We start from the raw sequence: 17,080 nt of genomic DNA on the forward strand, positions 1-17,080 counted from the left end.
AAACAAACTAGCTAACAGGCTTGGTTCGCAAGTGGTCATGGGAGTTGGACGCTAGCTAGTACAGGCCGACACGAAAGACGAGTAAACATTTAAGAAACAAACGAGTTCACCTATAAAATAAACCTTAAAACAGGGAAAACATCAAGAAAAGAAACATAAGCTTACGTGAGCAGAAGACACAAAGATTTGGGAATCTGCAGGCGGACGACAGACTCGACGGCCGGAGTTGGATAATTCGAAACAGCTGGCTGAGACGAGAGCCAACCAATGGGGAGACAGGACACACCAGGTGAACGGAATTGCTAATCACTAAGGGGGAAAAAACAAGAATCGTTGAAAAAAAACAAAAACAAGAAACACGCCAACAACTTCCGCCTGGAGTACAATAAAAGTGCAGCCTAAATGATTTGACATCCATTTTATTTGATTTTTTTTTTGATTGATTGAAAAGTTGCATCGAGGAAATGAGTCACCGGATGTGGAAAGATGACACAACCGTTGAAATTTAACATGAGAAAAATCAAAACAAAAAGTGGACACGAACCGAGTTGCAAAGGAAAGATTGCAGATTTGCATATTTCAAAGCAGAGTTGTGCGCATGAATTTTCATATCAAATGAAGAAGACAAAAACATACATTCTGTAACATCTTATTAAATAGTATTAGGAACAAAGAATCAACCATTTCTGTTGCTACCATTAGTTGACACCATTTATATTACAAGGCTTTTGGCAAGTTAAATATACATAATCATCCGCTCTTTAAATTTCTCATTTTTTTGTATGTGTATATAAATATATACCCACACAAAACAAATCTTAAACAAGCATAAAAGAACTGAAACCGATTTTTCTCTCAAAATAAAGGTACAATTAAAGAGTGCACTTTCCAGCATGATTTAAAATCATAGTTATTTCATTCTTAGAAATATTTGCTTGCAAAAAATGCATGTATTTATAAATCTCTATCTATACATACATACACACACATGTACATATAGATATATGTATATATATAAACTAAAGAAGAACAGTCAAAGAGAGAACAGGTGTTAAGTACCTAGAAGAAAATATTTTTAGTCCAGGTGTATCATCCCCTTCATAATAACTGAAAGGGACGGATTCTTCGTCCTCATCCTCGTGTGCTTCTGGCCACCTTGTTAAGCAAGACCCAACCGCCATTTTGTCACTAAACCGCAAAAAAATGTGTAAACGGCTGGCGAAGAAAGAAGAGTTGCCGCGAACGGAGTGGCCTTGCGTGTTGCTACCTTATCCGTTCCCGTGACAACGGCCATTCCTAATGAGGAAACCGCTAGTTTTCTTGTGGTTTTACGAGACCAACGGCTAAATCCAACAAAAAGCCCCTTCAAACGTGTTGTATGGAAATGTAAATATCAAAGGAAATATTCAAACATTGACGTAGCAGAATATTGTAATGGAAATTGACGTCCCAGCTCAATGTTTATCTTTTTTTAACCTTATTGACTGCTATCTGAAACCATAGACACCCAAACTGGGGAAGTCTGGCAGTGTTATTTGGTTCAAAATAACTTTGCAATAGCATTGTGCTCACATTTCATGAATAAATGGTCAACATATCACTGGGAATAACCGTAAAAAAAGGCAATTATTTAGTTTTCCCAAATAGAGGCAAACATCCTCATAGAGCATGAGCAAAATCCGTGCACGTGAACCGTAAGCTAGCAAAGGCCTTCGTTCAGACCCAAAGTCCTGCTTTGCATAAGCAACTTTACTTTCCCAAATAAATAACTTTAACTAAAGACATGGTGATTCAAATGAAAAGAACGGTTGAAACATTTCTCTTTTGGTAAAGCAAACTTTTGGTTTCTTCAATAAACTCCATCTCAATTGGACCCCCCGTTAAAAGTGGCTAGATGCCACAACCCTTTTTTAAAGGGAGAAAAATACGCATTCAGAGCGAGACGAGACGAAGTCACATCCAAACAAATTTACTGGCATGAGAAGACGCCAGTTGAGTCTTCACCAAACTCAGAAGGATTTACTATCTTAAGGCCAGATGATTGAAAACTATGAATTTAAAGAGTAGTCTTTCTTTCTGTGGAGAAATCGGATGGAATCCAAGTCACAAACCTCAAAATCCCCAAAAGTAGCCTTGCCAATAACTTAGGCAGCAACAGAGAACCTGTTCAAATCCCTCAAAAGGTCAAGAAGCCACTAGTAAAGGAGCTCTAAGGACAAAATAACAGTTTTGGTTTCTCTTCCTCGGACTACCGTCTTGGCAAAAAGCCGCTAGCCTTGTCCACAAGATGCGATTGGAGTACTTTCATCCGAGAGCGATTGACGGTCTGCACCTTGACACGAGTAAACTGGAGGAAGTCTTCGGGAGTAACAGAGCTCTCGCCTTATGATACAGTATTCAAAGAGCGTCAATGACTATATGAGGATGCTTGTGGCTAATACTGATAAACCCAGATGTGTAAACACTTTGACGGTTGAATTTAACGGGCGTCCAACTGAGATTTGAGCGGCCTGAAAGTTTACAAAGGGCTGACGTTCGCAACTGAGGAAAAAGATGGCGGTGTCCAAAATCCATGTTTGTGCGTAGCGGCTTGCATACATGCTGCTTCCTTTCTTTTCTTTTCTTCTTGCTTCGTTTTGCATCATTTGGAATGGGCAGGGTGGATTAAAAGTGACGGCGTCCACCAACGCGCCAAGCGGGCGCCGTTTTTGGCGGCACGCTCGGAACGGCACGTTGGGGAGGGGCAAAACAGTAGACGGAGGTCGGAGGCTCCCCCCGATCGTACCCGGGCATTTTTTTTCTTCTTTTTCCCCCCACTCAGTTTGCTCCTCAAATGGAGGCGGGGTTAGGGAAGACTCTCGCCGCGGGAAACTCCTCCCTCGCCGTCTTCCGCCCGGCCGCAGCCGCTCCGGCAGCTCTGCCGCAGCGCCCCCCACTGGTAGCCGGCGAAGGTGGGGCTGATGGGGAGGTACTTGAAGAAGGAGTGCCTGCGAATGAAGTCCATCCCGAAAGGGAGGTCGTAGGATCGCATCCCCTCCAGCTCGGCGGCGCTGGGACCCGTGCCCCGCTTCAGCTTCCGGATGCCGCGCTCCTCGGGGGTACCTGGCGAGAGGCTAGCGTTAGCTGACGTTAGCTGACGTTAGCACGCCACAATGTTTTGGAATGGAGCTCCTAGGGAATGCAAATAGCCAGTTCCAACGTCCATTTTAGATATAATATTTAGATTTTTTTATTTCATCAATGGATTAAATGGCTCTGAATATTCAGTTTTTTATAGATCTAAAATAATGTTAATTTGAGCTTTTTTTAAATATATTTTTTGATTTTACAAAATGACTTTTGAACTAAAAAAATGGATAATAAAAATGGCAATGATTGATTTAAAAGGGGAAAAAAATCAGGAAATGTAATATCCATCTATACTCTTCATTTTAACTTGATCCGAAAACAGAAAGTTGGCACTCATGATTGACTTTCTCGGGCCGCACAAAATGAAGCGGCGGGCCAGATTTGGCCCCGGGGCCGCCACTTTGACACCCGTGGTCTAGCTACTGCAATAGCCCGTGACTCCGGCCCCAAGTACTTTAGTCCTTCAAAGGTGTGTCTCACCTGGAATAGTGTTGTCCAAAATGAATGCCACCGATCCTCCCACAAACATGGCCGTGGTGAGAAGCACGTTCAGCACTTGGTCAACCTCAACAATGCCTGGCGAGAAAAACAAAAACAAGACAGTCAATCATCTCTGGAGAAAAATGGAGGAACGTGGCAAAGTAGCGCTCCTCGGCAGGTCCACTGAGATTTTGGGCCGACTCACCTGTAACCAGCGGGTTCTTTTTCAGGTAGCTGGGCAGCATGAGGCCAAAGAAGATGGAGAAGCCCAGCACAAAGAGGTTGCGCGAAGAGTTGAGGTCCACAAACTGCAGGTTGGACAGCCCCACCGCCGTGATCATGCCGAACAGAGTGCAGAAGAGCGCCCCCAACACGGGGTCCGGCAGGGAGGCGAACAGGGCGCTGAATTTGCCCACCAGGCCCAGCAGTAGCATCATGGCGGCGCCGTACTGGATCACGCGACGGCTGCCCACCTGTCAGAGATCATGGGATCCAATCAAAACGTTTCAAAGCTGGCTTTCAATCTAGACCAGACTGTTATGTGGGCCGGATCATTTTAGATATAATATTTAGATTTTTTTTAAAAAATGATTAAAAGAACTGGATTAAATGCCCCGAATATTCTGTTTTTTCAATAAATCTAATACAATGTTTATTTTAGTATTTCTTTTTTATATTTTTAGATTTTACTAAATGATTTTTTTAACTAAAAACTGAAAAAATTGATAAAAAAAGACATTTTTTGATTAAAAGGGGGAAAATTAGGAAATTTAATATACATCTATACTCTTCATTTGAATTTGATCCTAAAACAGAAAGTCGGCACTCATCATTAACTTTCTCGGGCCGCACACAATGAGGCGGCGGGCCAGATTTGGCCCCCGGGCCGCCGCTTTGACACCAGTCATCTAGACCATTGTGCTAAGCCAACTATTGGAAATGAAACTGAGATCCAAATGAAAAATTGAGCAAATACGTGGACATCATGAAGAATGGAATAGGTTTTGGAATACCTTTGTTATTCCCAGAACGCCAATGTTGGGGCTGGAGGAGGTGGAGCCGTTTCCCGTCCCAAAAAGGCCGTCCAGCACGCAAGAGATGCCCTCCACGAATATGCCCCTGACAAGAAATAAGGCAACCGTTGGTTGTCGCCAGGAAGGACCACAGAGCGCGGGCCGAGGGCTCGCTTACCTGTTGATGGCGTGGATGGGCGGCGGTGGCGCGCACGACAGGCGAGCGCAGGCGTAATAGTCGCCGATGGATTCGATGATGCTGGCCACCACGGCGCTCATCATGCCGATCACGCCCGCCGCCGTGACGTTGGGAACGCCCCACTGGACTGAAAGGGGGGGCCAAAAAAAAAAAATCAATAATAGCCGAAAAAACTGCATAGTCGCGATTATCATGTCAACTAGTGGACGTGCGAGGAAGTACACCCGCCGATTTTCACCCAAAACACACAGGAAAAGAGGATTTTGGACAGACTTTTGAATGGATATGAATGAGAATGTCGTAACGTCATATTGCAAAATGGATTAAATGACTATAGGCGGCGGAGGGACTCACATGGGTAGGGAATCTTGAACCAGGGCGCCGCCGAGAGGATTCCCTGGCGCGCGTCCGTGCGAGCGTAGTAGCCGTACTTGCCCTTTTCCGGCGGAAAAACGTCCGTCACCGTGAAGATGAAGCAGAGAAACCACGACACCAGGATGGCCATGATGATCTGGAGAAAGAGGAGGAGGAGGAGGACGAGGAGATACTTGCTACTTTAGGCTCCCATAGCTAGATTCAAATCCATTTCTGACACTTGAATCCATTTTTCGACGGATTTTCCTCAAAGTAACAAAACCTAAAAATAAAAATGACTCCATTGGAGGCTGGACAATTTAACCTTGTATTCCAGTACAAGACTCAAAGATGGTTAAAAAAGAAAAATTACGAAAGGGGACTTTCCCTTACAATCTCTCTTTTGATCTCGTCCCAGAAAAAAAAAAACTTTTAGGTAAGACCTTAGCGTTTCCCTGCATGAACACTAGAGGGCAGCAGATCGACTACAGTAGTAGTAGGACTGGGTAGCAGTTCAACAAGCCGGCTCTGTTTGCTCATCATGTCGAGGAATTTTCAAAGAAAAGGTCAAAATATGGTCCCATAACGCAGGGCGGGACTTACCGGGAACATTTTGAAAACTTGCAGTCGGTAGGACGTCCAGCCTTTTTTGGCCTTGTAGACCGGCAGCGGGAAGTGGACGTTTCGGGCGTACTGGGAAAACAGGAGCACCAGGAAAATGGTGCTGACAACACAAAAGGGCAAAACCACATTCATTTCAAATTCAATTCAATTCAATTTTCCTTTTTTTCCCAAAACGAGGGAGCGTCCTTCCACTTACAGCATGGCGACACCCCAATGTTTTCCCGCCCTCTCACCGGCCGCCTGGAAGCCGGAGAGGCCGATGAGGGCCACGGTGGGGGTGATGGTCAGGGGCCCGATGTACTTCAAGAGGAGCCCGGGGAGACCCAGCGCTCCGATGCAAACCTCCACCAGCGAGGACACGATGATGGCTCCTTGGATCTTACAAAAAACAAAAAGATGTCAGACTCGGGTTGGTTCGTGGGCCGCTTTAACGTCAACTCCATTTCATGCGGACCATTTTAGATAGAATATTTTCCTGATTTTTTTTACGATGACTCATTTGATGGCCAACGGCACTGAAATACTTCCATTTGTTGGGCTTTGTTATTCAAGTAGTATCAAGTCATTTTTGGGGGGAGTATTAAGTACTTACATGACAAATTTTGGGATAGTTACGAGAGCAATTGGCAGCTCTCCAATGACTGTTTGTTTGGTTGGGAAGGAGTTATTCAAGTCTCATTGAACTGCCATTCTCAGGTCATGTGACCAAAGCCCGCCCGCCCGCCCGCCCGCCGCAAGTCTTTTTCAGGCTGACATCATGTCATTCCACTTCTTATTTTGCTCGGAGCCTTTTCTAAGCACTCCTCCCAAAAATATTGACTGGTGTATTTTCTATGTCTCACTTCTCGTATCCTGGGATGCCAAATGTGCTCCGTGTTCACAATCTCTGTGCTGTTCATCCCCAGGATTTCTGAGGAGAGGTAAAAAAAAAACATTGTTGTTGTCACAGACATAGGTCATAATAAAAAAAATTTGAAATAAAAACCCTGCGCAATCTTTGTAGGAAGACGCGCTCTTCTCACCCGTGTTGTTGCACTTCCACTTGTCCAGTGAGAGGATGGCTCGGGCTGGGGCCAGGAAGGCAAACGCGCTGGCCTGGAACAACGGCAACCTGCAGACAAGCAAACGGGGGAAAATAAACCCACCAAAAAATTCAAATGATAGATATCGATGTATATTAAGTTTCCTGTTTTTCTTCCCCCTTTTAAATCCATCATAGCCATTTTTTAATCATTTTTTTTTCTGTATTTTTAGTTCAAAAATCATTTGGTCAAATCTAAAAATATATTTAAAAAGATCAATGAAATGTTTTATGAGATCTATAAAAACAGAGTATTCAGGGCTTTTAATCCAGTTCCATTAATTCATAATTGTATTTTTTTTAATTAATACCTGCAGCCCAGCGTGGTTTGCAGCAGGGTGGTGATTCCCACGCAAAAGAAGATGGTCCCGATGAGCTGGCTGGTGGCCCACTGGTCAAAGCCCACGCACATGGCTTCGGCCAGGAGGAACGGCACCGCGATGGTTCCGCTGAAACACGTCAAATAGTGCTGCAAACACACAAAAACAAAAAACAAACACACTTTCTTAGACATCTCTCACATTTTTTCATAGCTGATTTTACGGGTTTGCCGAAGGAAAGGGGAATAAAAAAAAAATACCCAAAGCCAAAATGCACGGCAATAATTGTCTGAGTGGCAAAAAGCGCTTTGCGTATTATGTTATGTAATCACTACAAACAAAAGCACATTATTTTTGTAGAGACTGAAAATAGGTGGAGAGCCAATCAAAAGTCAAAAAAGAAATGAATTTATGGGAAGTTCATTTCAGAGCAAATGCGGGTGAGCCTAATTGTCCTTGAGTGACAGCTTGTTTAAAAATGGAATGAATTACAAGTATTTTAGCTCCCTCTCCACTTAAGGTAATAAAAGAGCAGTGTTAAGAAGGTGTGTTTTTGTGTGTGTGTGTGTGTGTGTGTGTGTGTGTGTGTGTGTGTGTGTGTGTGTGTGTGTGTGTGTGTGTGTGTGTGTGTGTGTGCGTGCGTGGACGCCATTTACCTGTAGGCCCAAAAATACACACAGGTACCAAGGTGGAGTGTCTTCTATGATATAGATCATGTCCATCCTCCTTGGATCCACGCTCTCTGAACTGTCCAATGTTTCAGAAATGGAGCTCTAAATAAAAAAACAAAAACAAAAATTCAATCATAAAAAAAAATAATCAAAAGATTGATTTTTCATTTCAAACCATTTATTTTTCTTCTCTATTTGGGACATGTCACTAACTTATATAAAGGGAAAGCAAACTTAAGTGGCCATCAATAAATTCATTTTTCTTAAAATAATAATTAAAAAAATAAATAAATAGGTTGATGCCACACCAACTTGGAGGATAAATGAATGAATAGAAAAATACAAAATAAAAATGGAGGATTTCTTTTTGGCCATATTGCCCAAGTGAAGCAAGTGTTGAATCATCATTATTATTATTATTATTATGAAAGGGAGAAGAGAAAAAGTGTTAGTGAACTTCCAGAGAAAGTGCGTCGTCACGGTGACAATGTCAAAACTTTAGCAGGACAAAGGAAAGGAAAGAGTCACAGGAAAAGAGAGAGAGAGAGAGAGAGAGAGAGAGAGAGAGACTTGCTTACAGATAACTTTCAACCTCAGAATGAAGCATTTGCACTATCACAATAGCGAGTCATAATAATCCGAAGGGGGAGGGGGGGGGGAGCATACCTAAGTTAAGTTAAGATGATTATCAGGGTTCGTCTGCCTCCTCAGCATGAATGGACTCCTTTTTCTGTATTAACGGTCCACGCCTATATGAGTCAAGAGGCCTTTTTCCACAAGTGTTTCTTTTGTTTTTTGGTGATTTTTTTAAGTAGACGATTCATTAGTTTGTCGCAATAACGATGAGACTAAAAACAACGGTTCAACTCCCAAGACGTTGGAAGTCGCAGAAATTAAAGCACCCAAAAATATTTGGCCACAAAAAGGACTCGGCTACCAGCAAATCCCTATGGTAATTGACAAGTTTGCCTTTTTTATGGCAAAGTTTTGTCGTTGGACTATCACGGAATGCTTGAAAATTTCAGACAAAAACACGTTTTTTCCCTAATTGTTCATTCATTTGATCAGAGTCAGTTAATAGCAAGAGCAAATATTGTCGTGCTTACCTTTTCGGCTCTTTGAGCCTCTTTGGTGTAGACGGCCATCAGCTCCGTGTTCTCCGTATCCTGGTCCCCGTTGGCTCCGCCCACTCCGTTGACCACCACCTAGCCACACGTGTTTAAAAAGAGCTTGGTAAGAATTGGATATTCACAGCACCCGTGGCAAAGTGAACACACTTGGCAGTACAAAGTAGATTCTAAAGCGAGTTGGGGAGCTAAAAGAGGAATTTGACTGAAAATACAATCTAAAATATGATGGCTTTCAACTTGGGATGGGCCACATATGTTCTTTCCTGAAGAAACACTTCAAATTTGGGTGTTGATTTTTCTAATATTGCATATTTGTAGAGCATACATCATTAAAATACACGAGTGAATAATTCAAAGTGAATAAATACTTTTGAGATAGGCAAGGGAGCTTTAACGATGTTGTAAAGCCAGAAAGTTCAAAATGGATTTCTATATAGTGAAAAGAAAGGGAAAGCACCTCCGGGAGCTTCTGTGACATCAGGGGGGACAAAACAGGCTGTGAGGAAGCCCAAATCAGACATTTCCTTCCCCTTTGCTTCTATTTTGTGAGTCCGTCAGTAGCACGCCGCAAAGATGGGCGGGATCCAAGGCCGTTGATGTTTTCGCTAGCAACATTTTAAACAGCCGAGGAAGGTCGGCAAATATTTGTGGCGGCAAGACTATACATACACAAAGCAAGCAAGCAAGCGAGCGAGCGAGCGCCGCCGCCGAGGCTCCTTTGCAACGCCTCATCAAAGTATTTCACATGATTTTCGATTTAGATTGATTCTAGTGTCATTTTGTGCCTCAAAAGTTTGGGACATTTATACATTTGGCTTCATATGTCGCCATGTTTGACCTTTTGTTATCATCATTGCACCCCAAAAAAAGCAGAAGCGACATTTTGGCAAGAAAATTTACATTAAACGTATGTTTGAGTGTCTGTATATATTCATCCAAGTTCATTTAAATTAGTTTGTTTGGGTACAAGTGCGTTGCCGTGGGAAACAAGCCCCCGCCTTCTTCTATGTGCCTCGCTCTACCCTAACCCGCAAAATCTGTCTAATTTTAGTTCTATTAAACACATTTTATTACTATTAAACCACGAGTTCTGTGTTACTCAGTTAATAGATGGTGAATTAAAAGAAATCAACATTTTTTCCAATCCAATATACTGTTTTTTCAAAGGGTTGGAACCAATTCATTAGTTTTGAGTTCATTTCAATGGGAAACGTTGATTTGAGTTACAAGAAAAATCGACATACGAGCTCAGTCCCGGAAGCAATGAAGCTCGTATGTCAAGGTACCACTCGACTTGGGCCTAAAATGAGGCACGTACCGGAATGGGGTAGAAGTCTGTGGCCTGTTTGCTCTCCTCTTCATATTTTCCTCCCTCGCTGCCGCTGTCCACGGCTTTGGCGGCCGTATTCTTGCCCACGCCCATTTTGGCTTGCCCGGCTCCGTCGCCCCCGTCTCGCTCCGGGGTGAAGACGCTAGATGAGCCCCTTCGCCCAATCACATGGTCCGGGGATGACTCGTCTGCTGGGTTAAAAAAAAACACACACAAGAATGGCGTGGAAATCAATTTCAAGTGGAAAGTGGATGGCCCGAGAAAGTCGCTTATAAATTGTGGCAAGTTCACTTTCAGCCAACTCTTTTTTAATTTATTAGCAACAGATGTCGGGAAGCGCGGTAGCCAATCCTACACATCTGTTTGGATGATAAATTATGCATGGATGATACATTTACGCAAGAGAAAAACAATGGCCGGCGGGGGTGCCGGACACCAGAAAGACCAGGGAGAACGAGGGCGACAAAAAATAAAAACGAGGCTAATACGGCGCAGGAAAAAGCGACCCTGAGAGAGATAGCAAATGTTCCGTTGGAAACGTCAGCGCAACTCTCGCCTTGAGATTTAGGAAGGCGTCCTTTGGCCCAAAAGCCACCAAGGTTTTCTTTTGGCTTTGCCTGATAACTGGATCCAGGGCCAGGTGACGACCGTGGCCCCAATCCGGCTTGCCCAACTTTCACGTAACACGTGGAAAATGCTTTCATTTAGTCTTTGGGTCGCAGCATTTTTGGAAGAAATGAAAAAAATTTGGAGACAAAACAAGCCGCAACAAACTCGCTACTTATGGCAACCTCTCACCCATAAATCAGAGTTAAATCGGTTTAAACCAGCAAATTTATGTCAAAAATGTGTGTGGCTAACTTTAAAAAAAGAACAATAAATGAAAAAAAAAATAATCGGAAAATTAAAAATACTTTAACACGATTTTCAATTGTTATGGAAAGTGCTATAGAAACCCTCTTAACCAATGGGAGCACAGCAAGGTAGGGAAAAGCATTTCTATTCTATGAATAATAATAATTTGTCATCATGATTGACTCGACAAATAGCCTAATTGTCATCATACCAGCTGCATTTTTATTATTTTTTATTAGTTTTTATTTTGATATTTTTTATTCATAATTCAAAATAAAATATGGGAGAGAGTAAGTGTTTGTGTTAATTTTTGAAATTTTTGGAAGAAAATTTGCCCCTTGAGGCCTTTCGTAACTTGAATCTTTCATAAGTGGAGTTATCCGTAAGTAGGGGTGTGTCCCACTTCACTTTGAAGTTTTTTTATTTTTTTTAAAGGATTTGGAGTGGAAAATGCCACGCCACTTATGAAAGAATCAAGTTACGAAACCACTTCTGGGGAGCCTATTTTGTAAGTAGAGGCATTGTGGTGATTTGTCCAATAGATTTTTGGACACCTGCCCGTGGTGGTGTGAAAATATGGGCTCAGTGAAATACCTAGTTGACACATCCCATCGCTCCCGTCAATCTGCACGGCTGGGAGCATCTGTGTGGAGGGGCGAGAGAGAGAGAGAGATAGAAAGGGGGGAGGGGGGGCATACGGGTTAAGGAGGAAAGTAGAAGAAGAAGAAGAAGAAACAAGAGATAGGAGGGAGGGAGGGGGGCGGATCAAGCACAAGAGATGGACAGGTCAAAGACAGGGAGGGAGGGAGGGAGTAGCGGGGAGGTGAACACATACACGTTAATTGGACACAATTTATTCAAAACACAGCTAGTCATTGATTAGAATTCAAGGCGGGGGGGGGGGCATACTCGGCACGCTTTAAAGTCAACTCATGTGGGCCGCACCATTTTATTTACTTCTTTTTTAAATAAATGAACTGGATTAAAGGCCCGGAATATTCCATTTTTATACATCTAAAACAATGTTTATGGCAGCTTTTTTAAAAATATATTTTTAGATTTTACAAAATGATTTCTGAACTAAAAACAGAAAAAATGGATTAAAAAATTAGCAAGTATCAATTTAAAATGGGGGAAATCAGTAAATTTAATATACATCTATACTCTTCATTTTAATTTGATCCTAAAATAGAAACTCATGATTTACTTTTTGGGCCGCACAAAATGAGGCGGCGGGCCAGATTTGGCCCCCGGGCCGCCACTTTTATAAACTATAAAAGCAATGAGAATAAAATCTGTCATTTTCATGCTGATGGCCACTCCCTAATTCAGACCCTAATCCAGTCAGAGCATTCTAAAAGCAATGCGAGTGCCGTGTGTCAACGTGTTTTGTTGAGAAATTTGGACTAGGCCGTGGCCGTGGTGTCACAACGGCGGGGAACAAAGACGAGCGATTCGAGGGAGCGATAAGGACGCGCTTACGATAAGGAGGCCCGGCGGCGGCGACGGCGTAACGCACGGACGCTCCAGCGCTCGGCTACACTTTCCCGGCGGCCTCCGGATGTTTGGACATGGGGGCCCAGCCGTGCAAACATTACCAAATCCTCTTCCGCCGCACAGACATAACTCTTTTATGCGCGTGCGACGAAGGGGGGGGGCTGTCCACGGGGACATTCCTCCGTGCGAGACACCAACGGGGAGGAGAATAGTCAAAGCGTCATCACAACAGGAAGCTGGCTAACATGACATGTACAGTCATACCTCCTCGACTTACAAATACCTCTAGATTCAGGTTACGAATTTTTTGGACTGGAGATACCAAAAAGATCCAAGTTACAAAATCCCCCAAAAAATAAATGCATTTCGTTATTTGATTTGATGATACTTTTGATTATGAAAGGCAAAGTGAAATCTTCATTTTATGAATGCACTGGCAAATTGAACAATAAAAAGTCAACATCAATACAGTTATTTATTGAATTTGAAGTCACGCTGTACACAAGAAATAAACTAGAATACACAAAGTCTAATTAGCAATAAGAGTGAAATACGGGTTTAGCGCATAAAAAATAGCTTTAAGCTAAAGCTCGTAACAACATAAAAAGAAAAAGAGAGTTGGAAGGAAGGCCAAAAAAAAAACGCTTTGCGACGACGGCAGGTGGTCTCCGGCACGGCGCCGTCGGAAACCGTGCGTCAAGCGGTGGGAGAGACGCTCCCATTTCCATCCCGCTCACAAAGACGGACGACCTTTCAGCGTTCCTCCGCTGGTTTCTCACGGCAACGTGGCCCGAGGCGCAGCACGCCGTGGCTCACTCGGGGTGCGTTCTCACCGTCCCCGACGTAACCAGGTTAGTCACCTGACCTTCTCGCGGGGCCCCCCGCCCTCCCGCCGAGAGCAGCGGGGCCCCCTTGGGAGCCAAAGACCATTGTTGCTCCAAGTCCATGAAATCCTTTAAGCCGCGGCCAGAGACTGGCCGGCGTGAAATTCCCTCCCGGGGCTTTCGTAACCACGTTACGTCAAGAGCGGGCGTCCTGCCATCGTTTTTTAGGGCCCGACGGCGGGGATCGAGTCCGAAGGGCCCAGGAGAGGGATGCGGACGGCGATCGGGGTGTTCGGATTTGGTGGCCGGGCGGGGCACGAGGAGGCGAAGCAGCCCCGAAACATCATTGAAAATGGCTTTGACTTTAGGGAGCGTGTTCTTCTGCCGTAGCATTTCTTCTCGTTCATACGAAAACGTACGGAGACTGCCATTAAATAGGACGTGGTGTCCGAAAACGGGGTCCGTCGTGGACAGACGAGGACCCAAAACGTAGCAACGACAAAGAGTCAGGGAATTCCGGAGTGGCCATCCATGAATCCCGACGGTGAGTTCTTCAAAATTGCTGTTCCGTTCAATTCCGAGGCTATCCGGATGGACTATTTGGCTAAAGTTCTCCAAAATTCAAAAAATAGAAAACAAAAGTTCACGCGCAATCTAATGGTCATTTTTAACTGGGAGCGTGTGCACAAAATGGGGTGAATTTAGAATACCAGACAATCTATCGGTCAGGAAACCGGTTCAGTGAGCCACATTCTTTTCTCCCTGCTAGTTTGAATAGTTTTGGAATGATTTTGTTAATAGATAATTGAAGCCATACGATAAGCGAGCAGGTAGCGCGCACATCTCACAATTCTAAGCTTTTGTTCTCCAATCTAATCCAAGCACCCCCCGCAAACACAATGCTATTGCGCCACAAGGAAATGACAGTTATTAAAGCAGGTGGACGTAAAAGCAAGCAATCAGGTGTGGCCTGGGAACAGGACATAAAAGCACATTCCATTTCAAATAATACTAAATTATACATCTATATTGACATATTCAGTCAAAGATGCCAAATTTTTAACATTCAGAAATACCACCGTTTCCCGGCTACAAACTACCCAACAAAAAAAATCATTACCAAGTAAACGTTATTTAGGATTGAAAGACGGGGAAGGAGGCGACATTTTCAAGGCCCATTTGTCATTCCAGAAGAGAAGTGGCACGACGGTCGGGGTCATTGTCACGGCTGAAGATACGGTTCCTCGGAGCCAAGGCTTTTGTGCCAACGCTGACATTTCACCATTTGAAAGCGCTCCTAATTGGCCTCCGTTGGAAACGAGCCGTGACCAAGGTGAGAAGCTAAAACCGCGGGGGAAGCTGTCCCAGCGCAAAGAAAGAAAAAGGTGATATTTTTCCCGTTGGATCCAAGCCGGACTTTGTCACGCTCTCGTTTATTAGCTGGCGATCATGAGACGGTACAAAAAAGGAGAGAAAAAATAGAATAGGTCAGCTAGTTTGTGGCGCCGTGAGCCAATTCCCTCCTTTTACATTACACATTAATCTGTCAGTTTACGCACGGGAGGAGTGTCCAAACTGAAGCCCGCTGCCTACTTTTTATTGGCCAGCGGCAAAAAAAGATGAAAAAATCCACAAATAAGAGCCATAAAACAATCATACAAGAGGACTACATTTGATTGCAATACTCCGCTGGAACACTAGATGGCCACAGATCAATGGTCCATGGCCATTATTTTCAATCAATGTAAATTTTCTGTATTTGGTTTAACGTCATTTATATAATCATTTTTAAAAAGCTGTTTTGGTTGGGATTTTCTTGCATTTTGGTCGAGTCAATAAATATCTACATGAACGTTTTTAATTGTGATTAATGGCATTGGACGCATTTTTTTCATGTGCAAAATACAAAAATGTTTATATATTTGGCAAAATCCTTCAACCTTTTATTTTGTTGCTGCTGGGCCTGAACGCATTGACATTTGTGGACATCAAATTCATTTTCAAATGGAAAATTGCCATCATTCAATCGTTGACAATCTCTCTTATCAAATTGGATTGAATTTCGTCTTTCGAAGAGAGTGAGAACAAATGAGTCAAAATACATTTGAAAACCTGATTTTTTTCTTGATTCCTGATTCCGATGGGATATTTACCAAATAAAATGAAATTGCGTCCTTTGAGATTTCTGAAAGAGGCCTTCGGAGGAAAAACTTTGAACAGAAATATACTTTTTAGCCTTTTGAAATGGTTTAAGGAGTGGCGTGGGGAACCATGGAACGGATTACACGCCAAATGCCACTCGACTTACGCGGGATTCCAGTTACTAAACCAATATTGGAACAATTACTGCATTTCTTAAGTCACACAAACACTGTATACATTTCTGATTGTATAGCTTTCAAAAGGATTCTGCGAATGATTAGTTGGCGGAAACCCGCTGGACTTGAGCCGGAATTCAATCATTTCTTAGGGAGGACATACATTGACGTTAAGAGCAGATTGACGTTACGAGCTGCCATTGTGAACGGACGCTGCTCGTATTCCGAGGGTCAACTCTGCGTGACATAAGAGGGCTGTTAACGGGCCGTTAACGGGCTGTTTCCAGGACGACCTCATCGCTAGGGGGCAAAGAAGATGCACATCCAGTGAGTGTCATGCCAAGTGTCTGACAGTTGGCATGATTCACTTGATGCACCCATGGGTGGCTGCTGGCTGTCACGTCAGTTTTCGGACACACGAGCGAGCAAATTGACAGACCGACCATTCGAGTCTCGCCATGTCACATTAAGTTGGAGGTAAACCAAACGAAAGGTTTCGGGGCGCTCGAGGATGACACATCGGGCCTGGTGGCGTGACGACGCAACACCCACGACCGCCCCGAAGACCCACGGACGGCGAGAGAGCCAGATACCCGGCCGTCAATTCTATTTATTATTTATTTATTTATGTATTTATTCTTATTTATTTCACAGTCTGGGGCTAGTAGAGTTGGGTTGTGCAGGGCATGGGCTTCGCGTGCTCGTTAACTCACCTGCCTGAAGAAAGAGAAGACCAAGAGGAAGCCCGAAGCCCACTTCCTCTCTCGGCGCTGGTGTCCGCGAGGTGGCTCCGTCGGTGGAGAGAGGTGAGCCGCCGCCGCCGCCGCCGCCGCTTGCTCGAGCTGGAAGCCGCCGGACGGACGAAGGCTCACGCGAGGACGACGACGAGCGTCGTTGAAGCCGCTCGAGTGGATGGAAGAAAGGAAGGAACCTGCTTCGTCTCCCTTTCCCTCTTCTCTTCTCTCGGGTTGGACAACCGCTGGTCGCGCCGCGGAGGGATTTGTGTCTTTCATATAACCACGGGGTTGAGTCAGGCTTCGCGCCTGCGCAAAACCTCGTGACGTCTGTTCCCGCCTCTCGCAGCGTCTCGGCCAATCATAGACGACGACCTCCGTGACGCAAAACGGAGCGGTCGTGATGCACAATAGGTACTACAGTGGAGCTTAGATAGACACATTAGGATTTCTATATAATTAAGGTTCTAGTACATTCGACAACCATTTTGTTGGACAGCCCGTGTTATGTTTTCTCATTT

At 44.0% G+C, this 17,080-nt stretch overlaps 1 protein-coding gene across 4 annotated transcripts; it reads right to left on the reverse strand.

Annotated features, from left to right (window-relative positions):
- Positions 1-403: 403 nt before the first annotated feature.
- On the reverse strand, positions 404-16,890 carry LOC144195535 (solute carrier family 23 member 2-like). Of its 4 annotated transcripts, none has more exons than XM_077715243.1 (16): positions 16,539-16,890; positions 11,781-11,829; positions 10,320-10,519; positions 8,978-9,076; positions 7,857-7,973; positions 7,192-7,349; positions 6,822-6,910; positions 6,642-6,709; positions 5,996-6,177; positions 5,779-5,899; positions 5,176-5,332; positions 4,801-4,948; positions 4,623-4,728; positions 3,815-4,082; positions 3,610-3,705; positions 404-3,102 (listed from the first exon to the last, which is right to left on the reverse strand). In XM_077715243.1, exons 1-16 carry the CDS (start codon positions 16,836-16,838, stop codon positions 2,846-2,848), a joined length of 2,415 nt encoding a protein of 804 aa, XP_077571369.1. In that variant the 5' UTR covers positions 16,839-16,890; the 3' UTR covers positions 404-2,845. The 4 variants fall into 4 exon arrangements, with proteins under 4 accessions (XP_077571369.1, XP_077571368.1, XP_077571371.1 ...); XM_077715242.1 differs by having other exon boundaries at positions 10,320-10,522; XM_077715245.1 differs by lacking the exon at positions 11,781-11,829 and having other exon boundaries at positions 16,539-16,683.
- Positions 16,891-17,080: the final 190 nt, after the last annotated feature.

Source organism: Stigmatopora nigra, chromosome 4 (genome assembly GCF_051989575.1).
Source record: "Stigmatopora nigra isolate UIUO_SnigA chromosome 4, RoL_Snig_1.1, whole genome shotgun sequence".
Classification (NCBI taxonomy): domain Eukaryota; kingdom Metazoa; phylum Chordata; class Actinopteri; order Syngnathiformes; family Syngnathidae; genus Stigmatopora; species Stigmatopora nigra.

Bases quoted from the DNA above. Each gene is read 5' to 3' on its own strand.
- LOC144195535 (XM_077715242.1), bottom strand. From the start codon at position 16,838: ATGAAAGACACAAATCCCTCCGCGGCGCGACCAGCGGTTGTCCAACCC. The intron at 6,911-7,191 runs GTATTAATTAAA...GCTTGTCTGCAG, and splicing joins CAAACCACGCTGGGCTGCAG to GTTGCCGTTGTTCCAGGCCA. The intron at 3,706-3,814 runs GTGAGTCGGCCC...TTTTCTCGCCAG, and splicing joins AAAGAACCCGCTGGTTACAG to GCATTGTTGAGGTTGACCAA.